Below are 25,643 nucleotides of genomic sequence, written 5' to 3' on the forward strand. Positions count from 1 at the left end.
GTAGCACTGGATTGAATACATTGCTTCATTATGATGTTATACATGACAGGTGGCAGTTTGAGATTTAATATGTACAATTGCACTGCACTGCACTAGTTCTGCAATGTTCTATTTCTGTGTAAGTTGTTGTTTTTCTTCCTTTTATCTATGGCTGAGGTGTCATATTTTTGCTATGATTTGCGATACACGTTTGAAAAGATATCTGTCTCGGCAACAACGCTGAACATCCTGAGATTCTGGGCAAATCACTTAATCTCCCCATGCCTAGCAAAGTTAATGTGTCCTTGTGTAACGAAACTGGTGCTCATGTAAAGCGCTCTAATACCTGATATCTTCGGATCTGGTTTGCGCTATATAAAACTCTAAAAAACAATTTTTTTAAAAAAATAGGACGCAAGAGCGATGCAAGTCTTAAATTAGGTTTATCAAGCCACGCAATCCCATTTTGCATGGCCCTGCCTGGCTCTATGAATCCAGAGTAAGGCAACACAAGGCAAATTGCTGAGTTGTGTTACTCTGCCCCAGGAAGGCGTTCCATGAGTGAAACATGGGTGTTCCCACGCATCCACCCATGGATTTTGGTGCATTCCCAGACTTACCATTAGTGGTAGATCTGGGAATGCGTCAAAATGCTACGCCTCTCCAGGTGAGGTGTATGTGTGCTGCATTTTGAAGTACATGTAGAATGAGGAACATGCCTCTCAGGATCCTGCTGACAACGCAGGCACTCTTGCACCACACGGTGCAAGGGTGCCTGTCTTTGCGTTGGGCAGCACACTGTGCGCCAGTGCATGGAAAAGTCAAGAATGCACTATATAATGTTAGATACGGCGCATTCCTGCCCTTTCCCCATCACGCAGTGCAGCAAGGTGACTTGCGGCGGTGTGATTTCTAAATATATAAAACCAAAATTTTTTAGAATTCTCTGGCGGTGGAAGCGTGTCTTGTATGCATTTACTGTGACTACTAGGACAGGGCAAGTATGAATGTGTTTTGGCAAAGATTAATGCAGCATATTTTACTTTTATACAAAACATCCAAATAAAAGTAGACATTAAGGACTAATCCCTGATGAAAAGTCGCCAGAGCCACCTGCCAGTAGTCTTGTTGTTAACTGGAAGCAGCAGGGCATAGTTTCAATTGGTACTCTTCTATTCCTGTCCCTGAAAATCAGTGAACTAATGACATTATTTACTATTTATGACACAGGAAGTTTTGTTGAGCAGTAGCACGGTGCCTTCTGGGACACTTGTCAATTCTAATGACTTAGGAAAGTACAACATAGAAAATATCCATTGTAAAAGTAGTCATCGCGATTGATTCGGATGAGCAGGACCTTACCCTCACCAGCAGGGGCGCTGTAGTTCTGTAACATAACTTCAATCCCGAAAGATGTTTGAAGCAGGTAATTCCTTACAAAAGATAAGCGCGCTCATTACGACTGGCGGAGCAGGCGTGAACTTCTTAAGGGGATGGTATAAAGGCTATTCCAAGTAGTATGGTTACGCAGGTCTGCAAATAACAAACCTGGTAATCCCGGGCCCGGCGACACAAGGCCCGGTTTCACAAGGTGAAGATGCGCACCTGGTAAAACCATTGTAGGAACACGCAGATTCTGCAACATAAGTGAAAAACACAGCATTTCCCCCAATAATTCCAAACCCCTCACCCCCATTCCCTCCAGTCCAGCCCCCAATCCCCCTCGCCCTAAACACCAAGTCCTGGTACATGTACACTCCCAGCCAAATCCAGAACTCCAGGCCAGAACCTGTGGCCTGAGGCAGAAATGACTGTATCCTCCCTAACACCTGCACTGAGTGAGCAGACTACGCGCCGCTCCTGCAAGTCAGTGCTTCTTACCCTGTCAGAAGGCGCAGTGCTCCCATCTGGCAAAAGGGGAATCCCCCCGCCACTAGCAAAGCCCGGGTCCATGGCTCCACCACCTGCACCAACAAGCAGGAACAGCCTCAAGCCTTAGGCCCAGGGCGTCCCGCCCATCTAGAGCACAACACAGTTGGACGAACATATATAACTAAGGCTTTGATTACGAGTCTGGCGATCCACAGATCGCCAGATTCGTGGGGGCACGGAACGGGCGGTCTCCCAACCACTCTATTACATTTAGAGCACTCGGACCACCATTGCCCCGCCACAGCCACTAGATAACTGGTGTGGCGGTGTAGAGGCAGTAATATGCTTGGCGGGATCGCCGCGGTCCCGCCAAGCATATTACAAGTTTTCTCCCCGCCACAGTTTTCATAGTGTTTCTACCGCTTTGAAAACCATAGTGGAAAGGAAACAAAGGGGGCCCTGTGCGCCCTGGTATGCACACAGGGTGGCACAACGTGTGCCCCCATGTGTGCATGCATACCAGCACCAGCACGACATGGACTTTACAGTCCATGCAATGCAGGGACTATTTTTGGCGTTCCCGTTGCGGTGCCCATTTTCAGGACACCGTTGTGGGAACGTCCAAGACAAAGCCTGCCAGACAGGAGGGGACTCCTAATCTGGCAGTCGGCCTGACCACAGATTGGGTGATGCGGCGGCGAGGTGGACCCAGCGTCGCACTGCCACAGTCGTAATCAGGCCCTAAGTATCTGCTATTAAATATTACATTTGCTATTGCATTTGGCTGCATTATAGCCAAGATAATTACAAAAGGTACTTCAGACAGGTATAGTTGGTCTAAACTTGACTTGACTGATTTTAAAAATCTTTCGAGAGTAACACCCTCTTGTATTGTAATTGCATTTATATAGCACTTACTACCCCTGACGAGGCGTCAAATCGCTTTTTCGGCGAGTAGCACACTGCTCTGGAACCAATGAAGGATTAGTATAGTGAAATATGAATATATTTGAGTGGTGGATAGGTTAGTCAGTTATTTAGATTTAGAAGTATAGTGGAGGGATAGAAGAGGGAAAAAGGTTTGCATTTATATAGCGCTTGTTACCCCTGATGGGGTGTTATAGCGCTTTTTTCGGCAAGTAGCACGCTACTCCGGAACCCATAAAGGATTAGTGGTGAATTAGTATAGTGAAATATGAAAGTAGTTTGAGGGGTGGATATTAGTCAGTTATTTGGATTGAGAAAGATAGCAGAGGAATAGAAGAGGGAAAAAAGTTAGCATTTAATATAGCGCTTGTTACCCCTGATGGAGTGTTGAAGCACTTTCTTGGCGAGTAGCACGCTACTCCGAAACCCATTAAAGGATTAGTGTTGAATTAGCATAGTGAAATATGAAAGTAATTTGAGTGGTGGATATTAGTCAGTTTTTTGGATTGAGAAGGGTAGCAGAGGGATAGAAGAGGGACAAAGGTTTGCATATATATTATATATATATATATATATATATATATATATATATATATATATATATAGCGCTTGTTACCCCTAATGGGGTGCTGAAGTGCTTTTTCGGCGAGTAGCAAGCTACTCCGGAACCCATAAAGGATTAGTGGTAAATTAGTATATTGAAATATGAGATGGGGACATGTTAGTTTGTTATTTTGATTGAAAAGAATAGTGGCGGGATAGAAGAGTGAAGGCTTTAGACTTTTTTTTGGAGGTCATAGCAGTAGTGGGAGAGTTGGGATGCGTAAAAATGGATGTGGATGGGAAGAGTCAGAGGGAAGAGTTTAGAAAGGCTTGTTTTGGGGATCAGTATAATAAAAGAGGTGTCAGGTGGTGCAAGGAGGGGTAGAGTAGGGGAGAGTCTAGAAAGGGCTATTTTGGGGATCATAGTAGTGGAATGGGGTTTGGGATGAATGAAAGAGTGGAGGTAGTGGATATATTGATAGAGGTATAGGGTGAGAAACAGGGTGTGAAATAGTCTAGTGCAGTGGAAGGACTAGTAGAAAGAGGTTTGAGATGAGTCAGAGAGTTGAGGTAGAAGATATATTGAGAGAGGTATAGGGTGAAAATAGGCCAGTGCATTGGATATGGTGAATTAGAAGAAAGTAATAAATATATAGATCCAAGTACATGGAAGGTATATAGATGCATAAAGGAAGTAAGTATAAGTAGATTAAAGATGCATTTTGATAAACTCTGGTTTTGAAGTGTTGTATTAAAATTGTTTTTTTTGTTTGCTTTTTAAACATTATTATTATAAATGTTAATACAAAGCAATACACATATATAGGTAAATATCTATAGTACAAATAAATCCTTATATACAGAGGGATATGCTGTATATTTCTGTTTGCGTATAGTGCTTATGTGGGGAAGAGCCAGTTTCTTGAGTAGTTTTCTGAAGATAAGGTGGTTGTCGGTGGATCTTATGTTGGGCGGTAAAGAGTTCCATATTTTGGCTGCTTGAACAGAGAAGGATGTGCCACCTATGGTTTTTTTCTTGTTTCTTGGGATTTTGAGGCGAGGTGCCACTCTAGAGTGGAGGTTCCTATGATGAATGTGTTTGGTGATTTTATTCCTGATGAAGGGCGGTCCCATTCCATGTATGGCTTTGTGGATGATACAAAGCAGCTTGAAAGTGGATCTTCTGGCAACCGGTAACCACTGCAGGGCGTTCAAGGCAGGGGAGACATGGTCTCACGCTTTGATATGCAAGAGTAGTCTGGCAGACGAGTTCTGAATCCGTTGTAGCAGAATTCTGCCTCTGAAAAGTATATACTGAATGTCAAGAGGATGAATCAGGCATCTAATGTGTGTGCCCCAGTAAAGTCCAAACTAACTGTTGAACGCAACACTGAATATTCTTAGACTTCTACCACTTCTCAAGGAGCCAGTGGAGGTTTCTCTGGTGATCGGCAATGTGGATGTCCAGGATATTTCTTGTGGCGCCGCTCTGGATTCTCTGCAATTTCCTTTGGAGCTTCTGGGTGGTGCTAGCGTAGGGTGCGCTGCTGATGAAGACCTAGGTGACCGTTCTTCTGAACTCGGTTGGGATCCACTTAAAAATCGTTAGAAGCAGGCGGAGCGCAAGAAAATAGGATGATGAGACGGCGTTGATTTGGAGGTTAATTGAGAGCGAGGAGTCCAGGAGGATGCATAGGTTATGTGCATGGTCGCTGAGAGTAAGAGGGTCCCAAGCGCTGCGGGCCACCTGGAGTGGTCCCGGAGGGGGTGGTTCCCAGGAAGAGGAATTCGGTTTTGTCAGAGTTGTGATGAGTTTCCAACTGCATGCGCCCCTGCTGTCTCCTTACCTCCAACAGAGTGGACCGCTGAAACTGGGGGACCCACTGTAAACTGCCTCAGAGCCTACACAATTGGGTGCCCAAATCCTCCTGTTGACTGGAGCAGTAGGAGGGACACCTCATGAAGGTCTGCCCTGGCGTATAGCTTGCGCCCAAGATGACCAGGTGGTGGGCTCCTACACCTGGAGTGACTTGCTATATGCCCGCATTAGAGCTGCCCTGCAAACTTTCCTACCCACAAAGTGACTGACCATCATTCTGGTGTTGCAGACCACCCCAGACGTTTCCACTCTTCCACACACTGGGAGTGTATCCCTGCATTGGAGAGCTCTCACAGACTCTATATGGGTAAAACCCACCCGAGAACACCCAAGAGAGCAGGCGACCTGTGAATGCTAGGTTTGTCTCCAGCCAGGCCAGCATTTGCCCAATGCCAGACGCTCAGTCTCCTTTGCTGCTGGAGGTCCTCCTGGGGAAAACGCTGTAACGATGACATTCTCAAAGGCCCAAGCAGGAAACCACCATCAAGGACCTATTCTGGGCCCTCTCCTCTCCCAAAGCAGGAAAATCTGGCTCCCACACCCAGCTCACAACTGTGAAACCCAGAACTAGACCCAGCGACACTTGGGAGACAATTCAGAAACTCCCACCAAGAGCTTTAGGTTCCGCTTCTTCACCGAGACTAAAAACAAACTCAGTGCGGTTTGTATGGACCTCAAACAGGACCTCACTGCAAGTCAGAGGGAAAATCTAGATCTAGGTTCCAAGGTAGATTCCCTTGAAATGACCCAGGATGAACGTACTCTCAACCTGGCGGAATACTGCTTCCGCCTGGTGACTATGAACGACCATTTGATCATACTCCAAGAAAAGCAGGAGGATTTGGAGAACCATTCCTGTTGCTGCAACCTCCGAATCAGAGGCGTGTCTATTGGCAAGGATATCAAAAGCTTTATTCGGGGCCTGGCTGAAGCAATCCTCAACTAATATGGCCCCAAACCCCTCCACATTGACAGAGCTCATAGAGAGGTGGAGAGGTGTGGCTCACTGGTTAGAGGCGGCAGATCCGCAAGCAGAGAATCGGCCAGGGACCAGGGTTCAATTCCCGACGCGGCAGGCTTGTGGACCAGGGTCAAAACGGACTCGATAATTCTCGCCTCGGTACCTACTCTAACCAGGAACACACTCGGCAACTCTGGGCATTAGCTTGCCTCATCTCCACAACGGCCCCCCACATTCGCTGGGGATGCCTGGTTTCACCTTGGAGATACCCAGGAGGGACCATCTCACAGGGATAGCCAGGACGGGTTCCCCAGCGGTCTACAGCGCCACGACGCCTCAGGGCAGCAGTGCGCTTTACAAGACACATACACACATACATACATACATACCCTGATATTCTAGTCTGCTTCCACCATTTCAAACATAAGGAGGCCATTCTAGAGGCGGCATGCCAGGGGGTCCAATCCGCTATAATTGGGACGACCTCCAGATCTTCCAGGATCTCTCTATGGTTACGCTGCTCAAACACAGATCTTTCTGACCAGTTACTACGTTACTAAGAGAGAGCAGTGTCAGATATAGATGGGGTCATACCTTTTGTCTCTTATTCAAATGGCAGGGCCCGCTAAATCCTTGCAGGAAGCCTGCCATATACTTAACCTCCCACTCTCAGTGGTGGGGGCGGAGGATCCGCAGGAAACAGCACCCCAGGAGCCCAGAATGGGCACAAGTGTGACAACACCTACCAGATCAGTTGACTGGGGGTGAGTGTTTGATTTGCTCAAACGCTTCGTCCATCATCCCCTTTGGTATCGCTTTGTTCGCCCTAAGTAGGCAGGGTATGCCCAGACGTGGGTCCCTTGCTCACTTTGCCACTGGATTCAAGATAGCCTGGCTGATGAGGGTTATGAACCCAAAACCAGTCCCAGGATGCTTGTTTCTGGTCCAGGGAAGACATGGCTTGGCAGTTCGGGCTGGACTGTTCCCATGAGACACAGGGTCAGACTGATTTGCATATGGCCATGTCTGAACTAGGGTGGTGGAGTGAGCTAAAGAATGATGATGGATTATACCCAGATCAGTTGACTGGGGTGAGTGTTTGATTTGCTCAAACGCTTCGTCCATCATCCCCTTTGGTATCGCTTTGTTCACCCTAAGTAGGCAGGGTATGCCCAGACGTGGGTCCCTTGCTCACTTTGCCACTGGATTCAAGATACCCTGGCTGATGAGGGTTATGTACCCGAAACCGGTCCCAGGATGCTTGTTTCCGGTCCAGGGAAGACATGGCTTGGCAGTTCGGTCTGGACTGTTCCCATGAGGCACTGGGTCGGACTGATTTGCATATGGCCATGTCTGAACTGGGGTGATGGAGTGAGCTAAAGAATGATGATGGATTAAACCCAGATCAGTTGACTGGGGGTGAGTGTTTGATTTGCTCAAACGCTTCGTCCATCATCCCCTTTGGTAGCACAACACCTACCCCAACAAGAGGAAGTTTTGGCAGACTGGAAGGAAGTCTTGGAACAGGCCCACAGAATGAGCAGCACGTCAACCCCACCATCCCCCCATCTGGGTCGCCTCCTCCCATTCCACAACTTGTGGAGGCACAAGACTGATCGTCCTAGTGGCCCCTGTATCGGCCATGGTGTGGGCAGGTGCTAACGCTGGGGACCGCCGGACCAGCGCAATGTTTGTTAAAGAGATACTGCCTACTTCTGGTCAACCCTTAGAGATGCTTGAGGACGGTGAGTGGCTGTGCGCGGCTCATTGAGGAGACAGTCGCTCACTGCTGACTTTATCTACAGCCCCAACCAGGGACAAAAATCTTTCCTCTTTGACACAATACAGAACCTCACATCCTGGTCGCCTTCACCTCTGATCTTAGTGGGTGATTTCAACCTATTGTTCAACTAGGCAGCAGACACTGACTCCATAGGGCGGGGAAGTACCACAACCTTATCAGTCGCTGTAAAGAGGGTTTTAGAAGATCTGGGATTGGTAGATGCCTGGAGGACGCGTCACCCTTTGGAGAAGGATTATTCCTACTTTTCAGGGGCACACAAAACTTTATGCTAGGCTTGATTACTTACTTTTAGACAAACGTTTTCTACCTTGTTGGACAGCGTCCATACAACACCCGATCACCTTTTCTTACCGGTTTTTATCACCTTGAAGAGTGTAGACTTCCTTGGGCTATGGGTTACTCATACCTGGTAACTGAGGGACTATGTCCTGAGGGACCAGGTAATGGTCAACAAAGTCAAGAAGAGTACTGAGGATTATCTTACCAATAAGGATACCGGGGAGGTGAGTGTGTCCACTCTCTGGGAAGTGGTAAAGTTGGTCCTGCGCAACATCTTCATAGCAGAAGCCAGTTGCCTTGAGAAACTCCAAGAACAGTTATCAAATTTGGCATGGAGCTTAGAGACCTGCAATTAGAACATAAGCACTCCCACTTCCAGAAGGTCTGGAGAAAAATGCTTATCATTCGCGGCCAGTCAATATACCTGCTGGCGCAAATGGAATATAAGTTTTATGAGCATGGCAACAAATTAGGAAAACTAATGCCGAACCTACTGTGAGCCCACCGTTCTAACTCGGTCATCACAGAGATCAAATCCCCCTAGGGATGACTGTTGACAGGTGATGTGAAAAAGGCACACTGTTTCAATGCCTTTTGTAAACAACTCTTTAAAAAGGAGCAGGCAAACCCGCATACTCCCACTATCTATTGGAGGCAAGCATTGCCTACACTAAACCAATGCATACACGAGATACTTAACAGACCTTTAGAGAAGGATGAAATTCTTAAAGCTACATCTAAACTGTGGCCCTCTAGGGCACCTGGCTCTGATGGATTCATAGCTGCCTTCTATAAATGTTTTAGGCACTACCTAACTCTCTTAAGGTCTTTGGAGAAGAAATCAAGGGTGGCCGAGTCCATAGTGTCTTTGCTTCTTAAGCCTAGCAAGAACCCATCCAAGAGTGCTTCCTATCACCCCCATCTCTCTGTTAAATACCAATGGCAAAGTTCTCTCTAAAATAGCAAACCTCCAACTTCAGCCCCTGATGGGAGACCCGATAATTCCCTATCAATTGGGTTTAATCGTAGAACCCCAAGCAGTAGACAACACGAAAAAGGCACTACAAGGTACATATGGTAAACATCAGAACCACAGGGACTAAACACTGTATTTGAGTTACATTGGACAAGGAGGAGGCCTTTGGCAGGGTTGATTGGGACTTCATAGCGGAGGTTCTTCAAGCAGTGGGAGTGGGAGGCTTTTTCCTGTCTTGACGGACAATCAATGTTACCAAATCTGAAATTCGAAACATTTCTGCATCTCAATCTGTGGTCTCATACACACAAACACTCACATCTCTCCAATGGGCCCCCTCACACATAGAATAGTTGGGCCTCGCTCTGGTGCCTACACTAACTAAAACAAGAGAACTCAATCTCCAACGACTGAAATGTGGAATCCGCATGGAGCTCACCAGGTGGAAACACAAAACTTAGTCTTTCTTGGGGAGAATTACGGCCTATATAATTATTATCCCACCAAGGATTCTCTATCTATTCCAGCCTGTGATCCTTTGTATTCCGCAGGACTATATAGCCGGCCTCCAATCGTTATGTGCTTCTTTTATAGGGCAGGGTGGAGAGTATCAGCAGAACATAGGGCAAACTGCAACCGCGCCCAAGAGGAATGGGGTTTCCCAACCTTATATACTACTACGCAGCAGCCCATCTCCACTTTATCATACACTGGATCGACAGAGAGACTGAAAAGGGATGGTTCCCCTGTGGGAAGTTCCATGGCAGCCTAGAACTGAGTGCACAAATACTTTCTACATCTCCCCAATCACGAAAGCGACATTAGAAGTCTGGGATAGAATAGGGTTTAAATATGGTCTCAACACCTTTCCCTCCCCGTTCACACATCAATTCGGGAATCACAAATGTGCACTTTGCTCTTTAGAACCCCTTATACCAATTAGCTGGAGGGAGGCTGCAAAACCCAGGAATATGTACACACAAGGCTTGGTTAAATCCTTTAATCAATTGAGGAAGAAGTCCCTACTTACAGAGACGGAGAGATACCATGAAGCCATTGGTTACAAGATGAATGTATCATGCATGGGGGCAAGCAAGCTCTCACATCCTTTGAAAAATACCTCAGACACTGTTAAAATGACAAACATGTTACCTCTATCCAATACAACACGCTCACCACCACACAGGGTACCACTAAATATACTTATCAATGAGTCTGGAAGACAGAGCTAGGCATTACACTGGACCAGGATCAATGGAAAAAAATCCTGATCCAAGCAAATAATTTTGCAACCCATACAGGAGGGAAGGATAAAGTACTCGAAATTCTGTATCAATGGCACTACACTCCTACACGCATGGCCAAGATGAAGCAGGTGTTACCCAATCCGCTGGAGGGGATGCGGAGAAGAGGGCTTGTTGACACACATATTATGGTCAAGGCCACAGCTATGACCATTCTGGTCATCACTGTTGACTACAACAAAACACATCACCGGGTCCGACCTAGCTTAAAGCCCGGAAGTGATTCTTTTGGGATGGTCGGCACCTGATAGTTATGCACTCCAATGCTCCTTAGGAAAACTGATCTCCCACCTCCTCCTGGGCACCAAACAAACAATCATTGTTCTCCGGGTACAACCAGCACTGACCTCTGAACATAAATGGTTTGAAAAGATATGGTGGCTCTTGAGTATGGAGAAATTTTTCATTGCTAGCGTGTGGTGAGGAGAAAATCTTCACTAAGCAATGGGGTCGAATGCTGGACTATTTTGGCAAGGACTTTAAAGAATTGTCTTGTCCAAAACTGCTCCAAGTTCTGAAGCTGCTGGACCCCTCCAAGCTCGATGAATACTATGCTGCGATTTATCGGCATCATGATGGGCGACAGGCACAACACGTTGTACTACCTGCTATCTGAGAGGACTCAAGACCTTGTGATCTACACATTTTATTGCTAGCCGGGGTTGGGGTCGGGGTCGGGGTCGGGGTGGGGGGTGGGGGGTAGGCATTGTGGAGAGGGGGAAGGGGGGAGTTGTTCTGTGATTGTTTCTGCCAATTGAGGAAATGTATTTATCTTCTTATAGCATTTTCTGAATGGTTAGATCTTGTTTTCAAGATCAAAATAATAATGTATTCAAACCTAATCTATACAGGCAGCCACTGGCCAAACTCATCTACTCATAAGGTAGATGACACCCACTTGTTAGTAGAAAGTCTTGCCTCTGGGGTACATTTCCGGCAATTCTTCAGAAACATCTGGAAGCGGATAGGTAGTAAGTGACTCAAGTTTCACCCAGAGACATCTGAAGTGATAGTGGTGCACAGGATAACAGATCTCGGTCTTAATATTTATTGGCCGGTTGAATTTGAAGTAAAAATAGACTCAGATCTGTCGATGTTTAGTCAGGTGTACGCTTTAGTGTCAGACCATTCGCTCAAACTAAAATTACTTAGGAAAATCTTACCAGTTCTCAATGATGATGGCAAAAGTAGGGCCATCTCTGTGATTGTCAGATCAAGGCTCGACTATGCCAGCTCTCTTTATATTGGCGTGCTTGAATATCTAATTCCCAGAATGCCAGTGATCCAGAATCAATCAAACATAAGCAAGGTGCCCTAATCGTCCACAAACTGAACAATTAATTAAAGAACTGATGTGTGAACCTTTTTCACGTCAGACAATATTTCTTAACTAATAGTTTCTTTAATTTTGTGTGATTTATTTATTTTATTTTAATCGTTTTTTATAGCCCGAACATGACCCTTGCGGGTATCAGAATGCTTTACAGAATTACATTGTGCAGAGTGGTAAATTCAGTAATATCACAATCAATACAGATTCATTAACAGTCGAATAATATAGAGCCTTCGTAGAGTTCAGTCTACTGCAGATACCAGGCAGTGTTGTGAAGCAAGGGATGTAAGGTAGGTACTGCGTAGAAGACTGCGTTAGGTAGCCAGAGATAATTAATCCTGTGAGCAAATGAGCAAACAGGGGAGATAAGAGTCATGTGATGATTCAATGGTAAGCAAATAGAAAACATATATAGTCATTTTAAAATAAAAGTCCCATTCAACCAGATTGGTTGTCAAGCCGTAATCTAGTAAAAATCATAAAAAACAGGGAAACTGATAACAATGTTAAGAAAGATGGGTCTATCTTCTTCAATAAGAATGGCCCTTGACACAGGGTACTTTGAATGTGAAGATAATGTGTACAAAAACCTAGCGGCGGCCCCTCTATTGGGGCAGAAAAGTGTCACTCTACGCCCCCCATGTCCCCAGCGCAGCAAAGGTGAAAAAGAAATTGGTAATAAAATTAATGTATTACTACTTTATTTTTTCCTTTCCCCAGCCCAGTCATGTTTGGGAGGTGGGACCACTGCTGCTGACTGGCAGCAGGTTAGTGGTGCTCTCTGTACCAGTTTAGAGTGCGCATGTCACTTTGGACCGCTGTCTTGCGATGGCCAGCCTAACATGTTCACTTTACACCTCTCCACCCAACGGTCTTAGATCTTTTCTCTTTTGCCTGCCCAGTGGAAAGCAAACTCTTTGCAATCAGCATGTTTTCTTATACATTTTCTAGAAATTCTAGTCCAAGACCCCCCCTTTCCGTTGTGGCAATGCTAGCTCATGCGCTACAACTCCGATCTTGAATTTCGATCCCACCACTTTTCAAATCCACCATCTTCCACTATAAAACCTTAGACAACCAGAAGGTATCAGCAGCTGTGAGACTGCGACCAATGTTTATGTCAGAACAGAAGCCACAAAAAGCACCAGAGGTCTTCAGGTAATTCACGCAGCCAACTTTCATCAATGTTGTTCTTCAAGACATTATAATCATTTCCCTTGCTAAAACTAGGAATATTACTGGACTACCTGTGACTCCAATTTTTAAGTTCATCCGTTTTCTGAACGCAACTTTATTGTGTATACCCGATTATAAGAATTTGGTCCTTTACCATAAAGAAATTTAGAATCACCACTGTCCCTTTCCCAGTGGACAACTTTTCCTGATGAAGGCACCTGTGTGTGCTGAAACGCGTGTAGAAAACATTCTAGTCAACCAAAAAGGTGTGCCACACAATTTTTATGCAATCTTTATAATATTATCACCTATATATCACTGTTCATAAATCTTTATAGGTTTGTGTATTCTTGAGCGTATGATTGAAAGTGTGCATGATGGATACGTTAGCCTTTGCAAGAATGATTACATAGTTTTTATATATTTTTGATGTATAATAAAAATTGTTTTGTACTTTTGCTACAACCATTGCTGCTTCTAGGTTCTAATTGACAGTATGTATTATCATTTTTGTATTATTCTCTTGTTGATTGGTTTCCTTATTTCTGTACAATTATGGTCACACAATCTACATTTCATGCTATCGTATGTTACAATTTTGAGAAGTTTGAGAATCCATGGGCTGAGCAAATATTGTCCTCCTAGAGGACACAATGATTGCAGTGCAGATTGCTCTCAGACGTAAATGATTTCCTGCATGATGCTTTTCCCCATGTGAGCCTTACAGTCAGAGATTGTTGAGGAATCCACACTTACATAATTCCATTCTGTGATAGAGAACAAAGGACTGAACACAAAGCAGCTGAGTTGTGGTGATTAAATATGTTGCAAGAGCTTCCTCACTTTACTCCTACGGTATTGGCCTAAATGATTTGCATATATTTCACCATGGGACAGACAGATGCACTGTAGGCGCAGGGAGTTGCCCTGCAGCGATAGTAAATTTGTTTGCTCCTCGATCCCCCTTTCACTATTTATCATTTTTTTTCTGCTCTTCCGTGTTGCTGTGGAATATGATGGTTCTCTTTTTTCCTTTTGCTTTGGTAAGATGTGGATGGGGGCTAACGTGCTCTGCCTTGTTTTTGAACTAGCTTGCACTTAAGGGGTTCGGCTTCTTTTTTTCTTTATGGTTGGGGGTGGGGGGTTGCTCCTGTTCCGGAGCTACTTTTTAGGTCGAGCCTAGCAGCGTGCATGCGCTGCTCTGCGAGGCATGGGGTATCTACTCTGGTGCCATAGACCAAGCCCACCACTTTCCATTTGTTCCTTCCTATGTCAGACAAAATTGCTTTCTTTTCTTTGGTGAAACGCTGCTTGTTGTCCCGCCTTTGGGTGTGTTTTGAACTTGGTGGCGAATGCCCCGGTCACATGTCGTCTTACTCATTGCTTTACATATCGTGTGTTTGGCGCACTCTTTTTTTACATCGCATGGTCCTGTGCCGTTTCTTGCTGTTTGCCTGCCTCTGCTTGTTTGTGCCCGCTTCATCTTTCTTCACGGCTGCTGGCCATCATTCATAACTAAAACGGTCGGTCATCAAACTAAAACAGACTCTACAATTTATTTACATGCACGGTAAGAGTCTCCCCAATGGCGGACATGAGATGAAATGCGAATCTTCCTTGGAGGAGCATAAGCTAACACACGGTCTGGGCACATTCTTTCTCTCCAGAAAGAAAGAGACGGATGAGGAACAAATGTTTTGGGGAGATAAATGCGGCGGTGTGAAACTTCTGATGTTTGTACTGAGACGCACACAGCTGTGTGAAGTGCAGTCTAGGCCTTTGAAGGAGCATTGCAGTGAAGCGTGCAACCCAAAGCACACAGATAGGGAGGAGCCTGCCACTAAGGGGCAAACATATGTCACTAACGACACTACACACGTTGTGTGCTTGCTAACCTTAGCCGTCAACATGCATCGCAACTTTCAGCCAACAGTTCCAAGCATGCCGACTCTTACTTTTTAGAATTTGATGAAACATTAAACTACACGTTCCAGAATGCTAACCTTAGCAGTCAACATGCATCGCAACTTTCAGCCAACAGTTCCAAGCATGCCGACTCTTACTTTTTAGAATTTGATGAAACGTTAAACTACACGTTCCAGAATGCTAACCTTAGCAGTCAACATGCATCGCAACTTTCAGCCAACAGTTCCAAGCATGCCGACTCTTACTTTTTAGAATTTGATGAAACGTTAAACTACACGTTCCAGAATGCTAACCTTAGCAGTCAACATGCATCGCAACTTTCAGCCAACAGTTCCAAGCATGCCGACTCTTACTTTTTAGAATTTGATGAAACGTTAAACTACACGTTCCAGAATGCTAACCTTATCAGTCAACTTGCATCGTAACTTTCAGCCAACAGTTCCAAGCATGCAGACTCCTACTTTTTAGAATTTGATGAAATGTTAAACTACACGTTCCAGAATGCTTAGCGGTGGTGACTGAAAGAAGCAGCCTGACTGAGGGGCAGAGAGACATTGTGGAGCGGGTGAAATCTTTGCTCTTCAAGGCGCTTGAGCATTCCACATCCTTCTTTTAGCATGGCATAGCTTCATCTGGCCACCTCATTTTAAGATTCTGTCTGCTACCTGAGATAGAGAGTTTCTGCATGTATGTATTTATGGGTTTACTCTGTAGTAAACCTCATGACTACATATTTTAAATACTACTGTATTCCATGCTTCTCAGTGGCAGGATCTCGGGGGAAATGTTTTTGCTACTTCCTCTGTTAAGATGTATTTGATATAGATCACTTCTAAGCACCTGAACTCCTGCTTGAGGACACACAGTTCAGCAGGAGCTAGACTGCTGGTGTTGCGCAGTCACGAAGTTTGAACTATTTATGCAAAGTCTTTTAGGAAACATGGGGGGGCGGCTTGATTGGGTTTGCATGGCAGAAGGGTATAGCATACAAGAGACGGCTTGTTAGCACAGAGGGGTGAAGTCAACGAGGGCAAAGGAGCACAATGTGAAATTCCATCTAATTTCTCACTTTTGCCTCCAAAACTGCTCGGTTAGTCTAATATTTTCATTGTGCATGCTTCTGACCAAAGGGAGGTGGGCTTTGCTATATTTGTTATCTTCCACCTTTTAGTTTCCCAGAGTGTGGGGGCTTTGCTTCTTATTGGTCTCACCGCTCCACACGTACAGCCTGGACCACTGGAATTTTGCATCAGTGGAGGACCAAAGTATGCGGCAAGGCTGACTACATTATGCGGCAAGAATAGGTCAAATATGCAGTATAATGCAGCACATTTTGTAACAGTATTACTTCAATATTTTGTCTTTTTTACACCTGTAACAGTGCCTGAGAAAAGAGTTCAGCGTAATTTGCACCAATTTAAACCCAAAATACAACAATTAGCAACTAAAAGATGACCAGTCGACCTTTGCAAAAAGCCTTCCGGTGCGAGGGAACCCAAGTCACCATTTTTTTTTTAACTTTTGATCCGTTTGAGCTAGAAACATTTTTTTTTCCATTAAAGCCGTTTCTTGTTGTTTGCCTGCCTCTGCTTGTTTGTGCGCCGCCTCATCTTTCTTCACAGCCACTGGCCGTCATGCATACCTATAACGGTCGGTCATCAGGCTAAAGCAGACTCTACCATTTATTTACATGCACGGTAAGAGCCTCGCCAGCAGCCGAGTGGAGAAGATGAGTGTCGCTTTTTGAAACGCACACATTAATAGGAAAATACAGGTACTTCATAAGTGGGAGCAGGTTTTAGTGCGGGAATTAAAGTAAACCTACCTGCTTGTTGTTCCACCCAGGATAATGTGCAGCATGGATAGACACGTAGAAGGACCCAAAGGCGAGACCTATTGGCTATGCCAAAGCTTGTATTTTTATGGCGGGTGACTGCACTGTACTCCCATCCCCTCTGTCATCCTGCCGTAGCATTTCACCACCTGCATCTGTTGCATTATTTGTTTATGTGGTGCAGCCAGGCCGCAAAATGTGCTTTGACAGGAAGAACACTATACAAGATTTAGAGGCTACTCAATTGTATGGAAGTAACCTATGCTGTACAAAATCACATACCCCACCTTCTGAATGTCTTCTGAATGCTATGTAAGGTTTGCTCTCGATGTTCGAACCCGTGGCCACGTATTCTGGTCATTTAACTATGACCAGGATGAAGGGGCACATTAAGAAGGCTGTCTTTCATCTGATTTGTGCTCGTTGTTTTTTTTTTATAATGAACATTTTATTCAGTTTTACCATCTTATACAGTAACATAGCAGTCAACAGACTGGCATGGGAGTTCACATCAAACACGCGGAAATAGCACTTCATACAGCTTTTCCACCCAAGCAGTGGTAGGATATCCATTTTCCCCACACCCTCTCGATTTTCTTTGGACAACCTCCTGACTCGTGAATAAGCCCCTAGCGTGTAGCGCACCAGTCCATCGCCGCTCTCCAGCTGGCCAACGTTGGGGGGCTCAGGGAGCCCCACTGTTTAACAATGTAACGTTTGGCGTGTGTTGTCCCAATACCAAGATCGTCCAAATTCGAATCCCCCCTCAATCTAGCAAAATCCTCCACCGTACAAAGCAGTGCTAACCTCAGCGAGGGCTCCACGGCGTCTCCCAGCGCCCCAGAAATCTCTGTAGACTCCCTCCCCCAGTATCCCTCAATGACGAGATGTTCCCACGTCACGGGGGGGGGGGGGGGAGTAGTTAACCAAGGATCTGTATGTGGGGAGCTACCTCCTCTGTCTCTGGGGCCCAGGAGGAGTGTGGCTCTAAAGGGATGGATTCTGGTGCAGACTCAAGGAGTGTGTGGTGGGGGGAGTGCATGTCGCACCAGTAGATAGCGGTAACCTTGAGATTTATGTAAGGAGTATTCATTTTGGAGTTCACTGGAAGACTCATTACCAGGTAAACACATTTCCATAGTTTACCATTGATACAATAACACACTTAACAATACAATGCCAATTACCCTTAAGGTGATTTTAATATTTAATACACTATGCTATCACAAAAACAATGGCTCAACACACTCATACTAAAGGTGAGAATAAATGTGTTTGCCAATGCCTGTAGAAACAGATACTCAGAATAGCTTCAATTTCTGACACTTAACATAACATCTATAAGGTCACCCTATAATCCAATAAGAATTACATTTGTGTATGGGGGAAACTGCGGGATTATTGCATACTGTAGAGCAATCATTATGCTCAATTCCTTTGACTCTTTACTTCACCGATACTTGCATACTTTTAAATTTGGACAAATTATACTTACCTGCCTTTTTGTTTGTTTGTATCACTGTTGTATTGTTTACCCCTCCCTATTGCTCCGCCTCTAGCGTTGGTCTGCGCAGAGGCGTCAGTAGCAGCCCAATGATGAAGCATGCCACAACTTGTTGTGGGTGAGGGCAGTTTTCACAGAGTATGTGTGCTCCCATCGATCAACTTAGCAATTGCTAGATAAAAAGTTGGCCGCTTCTCTACCTCCTAGTTTGTGGGTTATTGTCTCCTCATCTGTCCAGAGCGCTAACACAATGCATTGTTAATTCTACTGGACCCTGGTGACTCGTGCAAAGGATGTTCCAAACAGCAGTACTTCGATCCATACAAATGTGCACAGTCAGCATTGTGTATCACATGTTTACAACCCTCCACAGATATTACCTTTGTGTAATGATGGATAAGAGCAGCACTTGTCATTTTTCCTCTGTAGTAGCATGGTGTGACCACCAGCACGGCGTCCGCTCCTGCACCGGCCATGCTGACCGTCATCTCGATGGTGGCTTGCGTTGCTTAATAGGTGTGGAACACAGAAAAGAAAAACAAAAGTTACTTTTGAATCTTGTTAGCTCAAAATATTTGCAAGTCTCTCAAACTCCCCCAATGGACTATAATCAAAAACAAGCAGGCAAGTGGTGCCCAGGAAGGCGAAAATGGCTGTAAGACATGGCTCACCACGGGGAGTAAGATATATAAATAGTTTGTCCGTTTCGGTTTAGGAATCTCTCGACATCCAAAGATTGTGATTCGCAGGCTGCTTAGGCGGCTCAGTATGCCTGTGGGGTTGACTGTGACGTTTCTACAAGCTCTCTAATGGTTGCTGGAGCTTGTCCAGGCAGAGCAGTCCATCCTGTGAGTCTTATGACGTGGCGGTGCAGGTGGGTTACTTCCCACAGGCCACCGTATCCATAGACCATAGCTCAGTACACAAGCGAGTCTTTTGTCTACGTTAGTGGTTGCCAAGAAGTATTCCAGAAGTACAGCAGAGGGAGCTAGACACACGAGCTTCTCTTGTATCACTGTGAGCACTGGGATGGAGAGGGGCAACTTACAACAAGCCTGGCTCAGCTTCAGGTAGAGTGAACGCTCAGGGCCTAATGAGAGTTAGGTGGTTCATTCTGACCTGTGCATAAACCCCTGTTTATGCAGGGGTTGGAATTGTGAGTTGTTAGGTATTTAACAAAATCCAATTATTATCGGATCTGCCAAGTAACTCAACCTTCCTTACATTGTGGCAGGTCAAAATCCTGCGGAAACTTCAAGAGGGAAAACCATACAAGGCCTCATTTACAATATTTTGCCGTAGCGCCGCGTTGGAAGCCTTCCTGCTGCACTGCCCTGTGGCAAAAGAAAAGGCAGGAATTCGCCGAATAGATAAGATTCGGCACATTCTTGTCCTTTTTCCCTGCACTGGCTCTCGGCACCCTTGCACAAGGGTGTCTGCTGTGTAGGGATGATTGTTTTTGTGTAGGAAGGCATACCTTCCTGCACAAAAACAATCAATGGAGGTGATTGCCTCTTTTTATATGTGCTGCTGAATACAGCACACATAGAAAAAGGAAAAACAAGGAGAAAAAATAATAAAGTTATTTCTCCTCGTTACACCTCCCCTGGGAGGCGTAGGCTTCTGACGCATTCCCAGGTTTACAGATCGTTGTAAATCTGGGAATGTGTCAAATGCCATGGGCGTTATTTGGGAACCCCCAGCATAATGATCATGGCACGCCTCCCCATTGCAGTGTGATGCAACGCAGCGACTTGCACTGCGTTGCCCCACTCCATATTTACAAGGACATGAAAAGTTACACTAAGCCCTGTGCACCACTGGAACGTCACAAAAAATGGCATTCCGGCGCCACACGGGGCTTGTAAATGAGCCCAACAGTATTTACTGATCATGCAGATTTTGGTGCATTAAACACCAAAATTTGCATGTAATTCCCCGACAACTCGTAATAGGGGGTATTTTTTGCACTTGATAAATAACGTACTCTGTGGTATCGTTATTTATCATGCGCAATAGATAAATACCACCAATACTCGTAATCGGGGCTAAGAGGTAGATTGTAGAATGGTCTGTCATGTGGCTCGTGTGAGCGGTAAAGATCAAAGGCAATCCTGTATACAGCATGATTCACTTATCAGATTCACTGGTTGAGGGCTGAAGGTTGCATTAGCAGCCAACTATTCCTAAATGTAACTGGAAATGTCATTACACATGTATTGTAATACAATAATCTAATTAAAAAAACATGATCTGTGTTCTCTTTTACTAGCTAGCCATGTTCTGCAGAAGAATGGTTAAGAAATAAGAAAATGTATCATGCATAAGGTAAGCTGCTTGAGGCACACGGAGACAGAATCAAATATTACCTGTAGCTACAACAAGCACTTAAACCCTTGGTTAAGAATTGGACATACATTCAATCCACGGCTAAACTACACTCATCTCCTGAGGAGGTCAACTACATCTCTGCACATGTTATGTGATCTGAGGAGCAAGATCTTATACTTTCTCTGCCCGAGGCCATTTCTTCATAACTGCTGCCCTCCTCCTGTACAAATTCCGTGTGAGCAGTTACAAATAGTTTCTGCTATTTCAAGTTGCATCTCCTACCACATCAGACTCTGGTGTGTGATGGAAGCTTCAAAACACTTAGAAAGAAAACCTGCAGACTACCATAAGCACTGCGATGACATACTAGTATACCTATAGAAATGGAACATAACGGTACAGAAAAACAGTGTATTGGATCACTAATTAACAATTATGGGAAAGATTCCAGCTGATTCCAGCTGCATCTTGAAAGGTATTATTAGTGCCTTTAGGTATCATTATTTGAACTTGTAGAATTATATTTATCTCTGCTTCCTCTCGTAATCCAATGGCCAGAAACCCATCTGCTGCAACTAGCTGCAAGTGGTCAGCAGGACATCCGACCAGGATTGGTTTCCTCTACAAAGCGTGACTTACATTCACATCCGGAGCCAGCCATGAGAAGCTTGTTCTTCGGAACCGCCTGCCGGACTCTGTGGACCACCTCTATCCGCTCCTCTCTGGTCAGGTAGGGGTATTCTCCATTGGATCCTTGAACCACAAATCCTGCAGAGGGTGGAAATGGTAGGTCACTAAAGATGGCTGCTGCCAACACTCAGCTATAGTCTATAGGGAAAACTAAGAAGCTCTGTGGAAAGTGGGGCTGAGTATTCCTGAACAAAATGTGCAGCATATGTAAACATAGAAGCACTTACACACCTTTGAATAACAGAATAAATGTTTTTTTAGTTGTTTTTCTCGTTAGAGAGGCTTAGCGTTCGTTGTAGGACAGACCTTTTAAATATAAAATGTAACAGCATGCGGTCTAAAGTGCCACCTTTACGTCGACGTGAAATTGACCTGCACCTGCTCATGACTGTATTGGAAACATAAATAGGGTTATAATAAGATGGGAGATAAGAAGTTATGCAGTGCTCCAGTTTTGAACTCAATTACATTGAGTGTCTATGGCCCATATTTTAGTATTTTTGATAACTCGCTCCAATTTAAGCCTTACCATTTTTGTACATTTTCTTCTTTTAAAAAAAAATACATATTCATTAGGATTGCGGAGAAATACGTTCTCACTCCACACACACAAGCTGAATTCAAATATTGATGGGCAGGGACTTACATTTAAGAGTTCTTCGCCGTGATCCATTTTGTCATCTGAGTTCTTCTCTCAAACGCACCCTCCTATAGCAAACCCAGAATTTACGTCTCCCAAAAGACATCATATGTTTCTCAAAACGGAACCCTTATCCCATATACTACTTTATTTGGATTCTCTGTGCTTGGGCAAGAGAACAATCTAGATCATTCAGAAGTGGAACATCACCTGTTAACATCAAGTCGATTCAAAACATCTACACATCTTGTGCAACTTCAACCATCAAGCATTGCGGCATGCCTTACTACTGTCAACCTTCTCCTCTTGCATTGGCTTTCAGATAGTTTGCCGGTGCGCACTTACACTACTCATGCAGAGGGATGGTGGCTGCCATCGGGTCCTTAAAAATATACTGCTTCACCCTGTGGGAAACTTTAATTTTAGGAGGATACAAAACTCCAGCCTGGGCACTAAAGTCCCAGCACGCGTCTTGACTGCAACCAATTTGGAGTTTGGAGTCTCTAGGTATGAAAGAGCCTCACAGAGCTCTCAAGGGTTGAAGCCATCTTGGCCCACAGCCAAGCTATGCTATGCCCCCGACCTTTTCACATTCAGGTGCCCAATTGTTTGTAACTCTCTGCGCTGTGGGAGGTTGATTCACAACAAACAACAAAAATTGTAGCAACTACCATTGTATCACAGAACTCAACACACACCTCAACTGTGAGCATAATGTTGTACCAAGGAAAATACTCACATAGAAGAAAGCAATCAAGACTAATCGAACATATACATCACACAAAATGGCTTTAAACTGACCCTCCGCTGTATAGGTAACCACGTACATTTCTACCTGCTCTGTAAACAGGGTCAAATTATTTTCAGGCCAGTCTTTTCTCCACACTGCAATTATTTTAATCCTTTGCAGTATTGCCAGAGCTATATCTCGGAGACACAAATAGAGTGATTTACAATAATCAATCCGGGACAATACACCAGCTGAGCCTACCACAGCGAGGAGTCCCGGTGGAAAAAAAGGCAGAATCGTTCCCAAAAGATTTAAAGAGTAGAAGCAGGAGGAAGAGCTCTCGTTTTTTGTACCTTGAATGAATGACCCTCATGTAAAAGGACCCCAGAGGGCTTGACATTGGCTGCAGCAGTGGGAGGAAGTTCCATTGGGGGCAACCAAGTTGTATTGTTCCAGCAGTTCTTATCCTTGCCCACCACCAGAAGCTCGGGTTTGTTTGAATCGATTTCAAGAAACTGTTTTCACGCACTGTTGAATCGCCATCACACACTCACTCAAACTGTTGACTGACATAGAAGCAAGCCAATGCAGTTGAATTATCAGCTGAGTGTTTGTCAGCAAAGGAGACTCCAAGGCAGCCATAAGATCGAATTAATTGAAAGGTGGAGAATTCTGGATAGTTGGCAACACAATACAAACACTAAACACAGAAGCAAATGTAAAACACCTAGTTAAAGTTACTGGCTTGCTGGGACATACATACTACAACATGTCTTGCAAGCGGCATTACATAAAATAACAATGTTTGAAAGTATTCATTTGTGATGTGCTTGCATGACAACAACAAAAGCAGAAGAAATTCAATATGCTTCAGTGTTTCATATTAAGTTACCTGTTTTTAGAGCACAGAGTTCATTGCTTTCAACTGCACTTTGGCAATGTTTGAAGATTGGAGCCACTTGACTGATACATGGGGAGAGCCTATGTGGCAGGGATTGTTTATACGCTCAAGTCCTTAAGAACATTGTACTGTATGATACTGAGAACATAGACCTTTATTGGTCTAGTGTAATGTTCTTCTTTCTGCTGGGTTTTATTAGCAGTTATGTATTCTTACTGTCCATGTACCTCCTTAATACCAACATATGACTTGTGTTTGCGAGCTAGCACCAAGGAACTCTTCATGTGACTGGTCTCCCAAATTAATAACAAATCAGGAAGGCAAGCAGGGTGAGGGCAGAGCTTTGTGTTAACGTCTTTGTCGTTGGGATATGGTGTTCGTGTGTCAGGTCCTTTGGTTCCTTGATTTTACTATCACATATTATGTGTGGTGTTGTGTTCGATTTATGAATCTTTAATGGAGTTGAGCTGTTAGATGGCTTCCAGTGGCCCTGGTCCAACATGCACTGCTGGAGCCCATGGAAGACCTGCACGGAGGCCTGTTGAGGAGCGGAGTGTGATATACCTAGAGAAGCTGATGGCACAACGCAAACAGTGCTTGTGTTTGACTCAGAAAGGTGTTTGGCAGCAGACTCAGATTGTGACAGCCTTGAGTGGCCGGTGAACATAATGTATCTGCTGCACTTATGAGGATGGCAATTCATGTCAAAAGGAGTGATATTGTGTCCTTTGCAGTGTCCCGGTGTGATCTCATCTCAACAGGGGTTGCATTTCCCAGTGTTTTCTCTCTACAACACATATTTGTAGGTGTGCTATTGTGCAGAATGAGCCAGAGCCTGCTGGAGCTAAAACCGCCGGGATGTCACCACTAGGATGTCGGGGCTGCTGCTGAAGCCAGGGAGGGGGAATGTTCATCAGTTCAAGTCAGGAGTTAACATGATACGTACTGAAGACCAGCACTCAATGATTTGATGTAGGTTACACTGACGTTGCCTTAAGAGTTAGCCAAGGACGCTCCCATGCTTATGCGGAGAGCGGTACCAAGTTACTGAGATCACGCATTGGAATGAAAACCCCTTTTACAAGGGCCTTGTACATTCTCAAAAGCCGTCGTATGGTGGCAAACTCTGTGACTGCAAACCGGCTTTGTAAATCAGGTTCTAATTCCTCATCCGATTACATCCTAGGAAAAGTTGAGGCACTATTTATCAATAATGGGTCAGTCATAAGTCAGCCTCAAGAGGTTAAAGAGCTCAAGTTGACTTCACCTCGGGCAGCATCGGAGAGAATGAGATTGCCATTGATGGTGTGCTAGTGATGAAATGACACACCGCTCCATTTTATCACCTTGACTAGAGTTTCTTCTAGCACCCCAAAGAGTGATGACGGTAGAACCTAGGACATGGATGAGAGCACTGCTGAGTGGTAGTGTCCCTTATTACCTGGTTAGTGAGAGGGGCTGCCACATGCGCATTAAGGAATGACAAAAAGTAAACGTTCAAGATTTGTGGTCTCTGTTTGCACACGAAACAGTGACAACAAACTAATTGATCATCTAAATTTTCCATCAGCATCAGTGCGTGGCTGTGTAGCTCTGCAGTCACAACTGAATGAAAAGGCCTTGTACGAATGCCTAAACCAAATGTGTGTCTTACTGCCAAGTTTGCAAAACCTGGGAACAAAGTCCCTAGTTTAATGAGATTATCCTCTCCCATTTTAGTTGCCATAAACAGAACAACAGAACTATGCCGCATAATAGCATTACTGGAGAGGTGGTGGACGTCAGACTGATCAAATATCAAAGGATAAAAACAATCGGTGTTTTAGGTCTCAGCTACAAACAGCTATAATTGTCTGTTGTTAGACCATTTGTCTCCAATGCGTAATATACACTTACAGTGGGCTTTAGGTCAGCCCCTTGGTCATGAGTAGATGACTTTGCTGTTTTTATCAGTCGTCAGTTGCTAATTCAATGGGTTTCCTCCCCATTCTTGTGTTTGTCCCTCCCATAAGTATTTCAGTCTCACAGTGTTCTGACTTGTACTCTTCCACTGT

General features: G+C 44.7%; 1 protein-coding gene across 1 annotated transcript in view; it reads right to left on the minus strand.

The window, feature by feature from the left end:
* Positions 1 to 25,643, minus strand: part of HOGA1 (4-hydroxy-2-oxoglutarate aldolase 1) — a 147,336-nt gene that overhangs the window by 87,461 nt on the left and 34,232 nt on the right. The window contains exons 2-3 of the mRNA XM_085606378.1: positions 21,268 to 21,396; positions 18,678 to 18,805 (exon numbers count right to left, since the gene is read on the minus strand). Of these exons, the coding sequence (XP_085462504.1) occupies positions 18,678 to 18,805; positions 21,268 to 21,396 (257 nt within the window). The remainder of the gene's footprint in view (positions 1 to 18,677; positions 18,806 to 21,267; positions 21,397 to 25,643) is intronic.

The sequence above is a fragment of the Triturus cristatus genome, chromosome 1_2 (assembly GCF_964204655.1).
Source record: "Triturus cristatus chromosome 1_2, aTriCri1.1, whole genome shotgun sequence".
Lineage (NCBI taxonomy): Eukaryota > Metazoa > Chordata > Amphibia > Caudata > Salamandridae > Triturus > Triturus cristatus.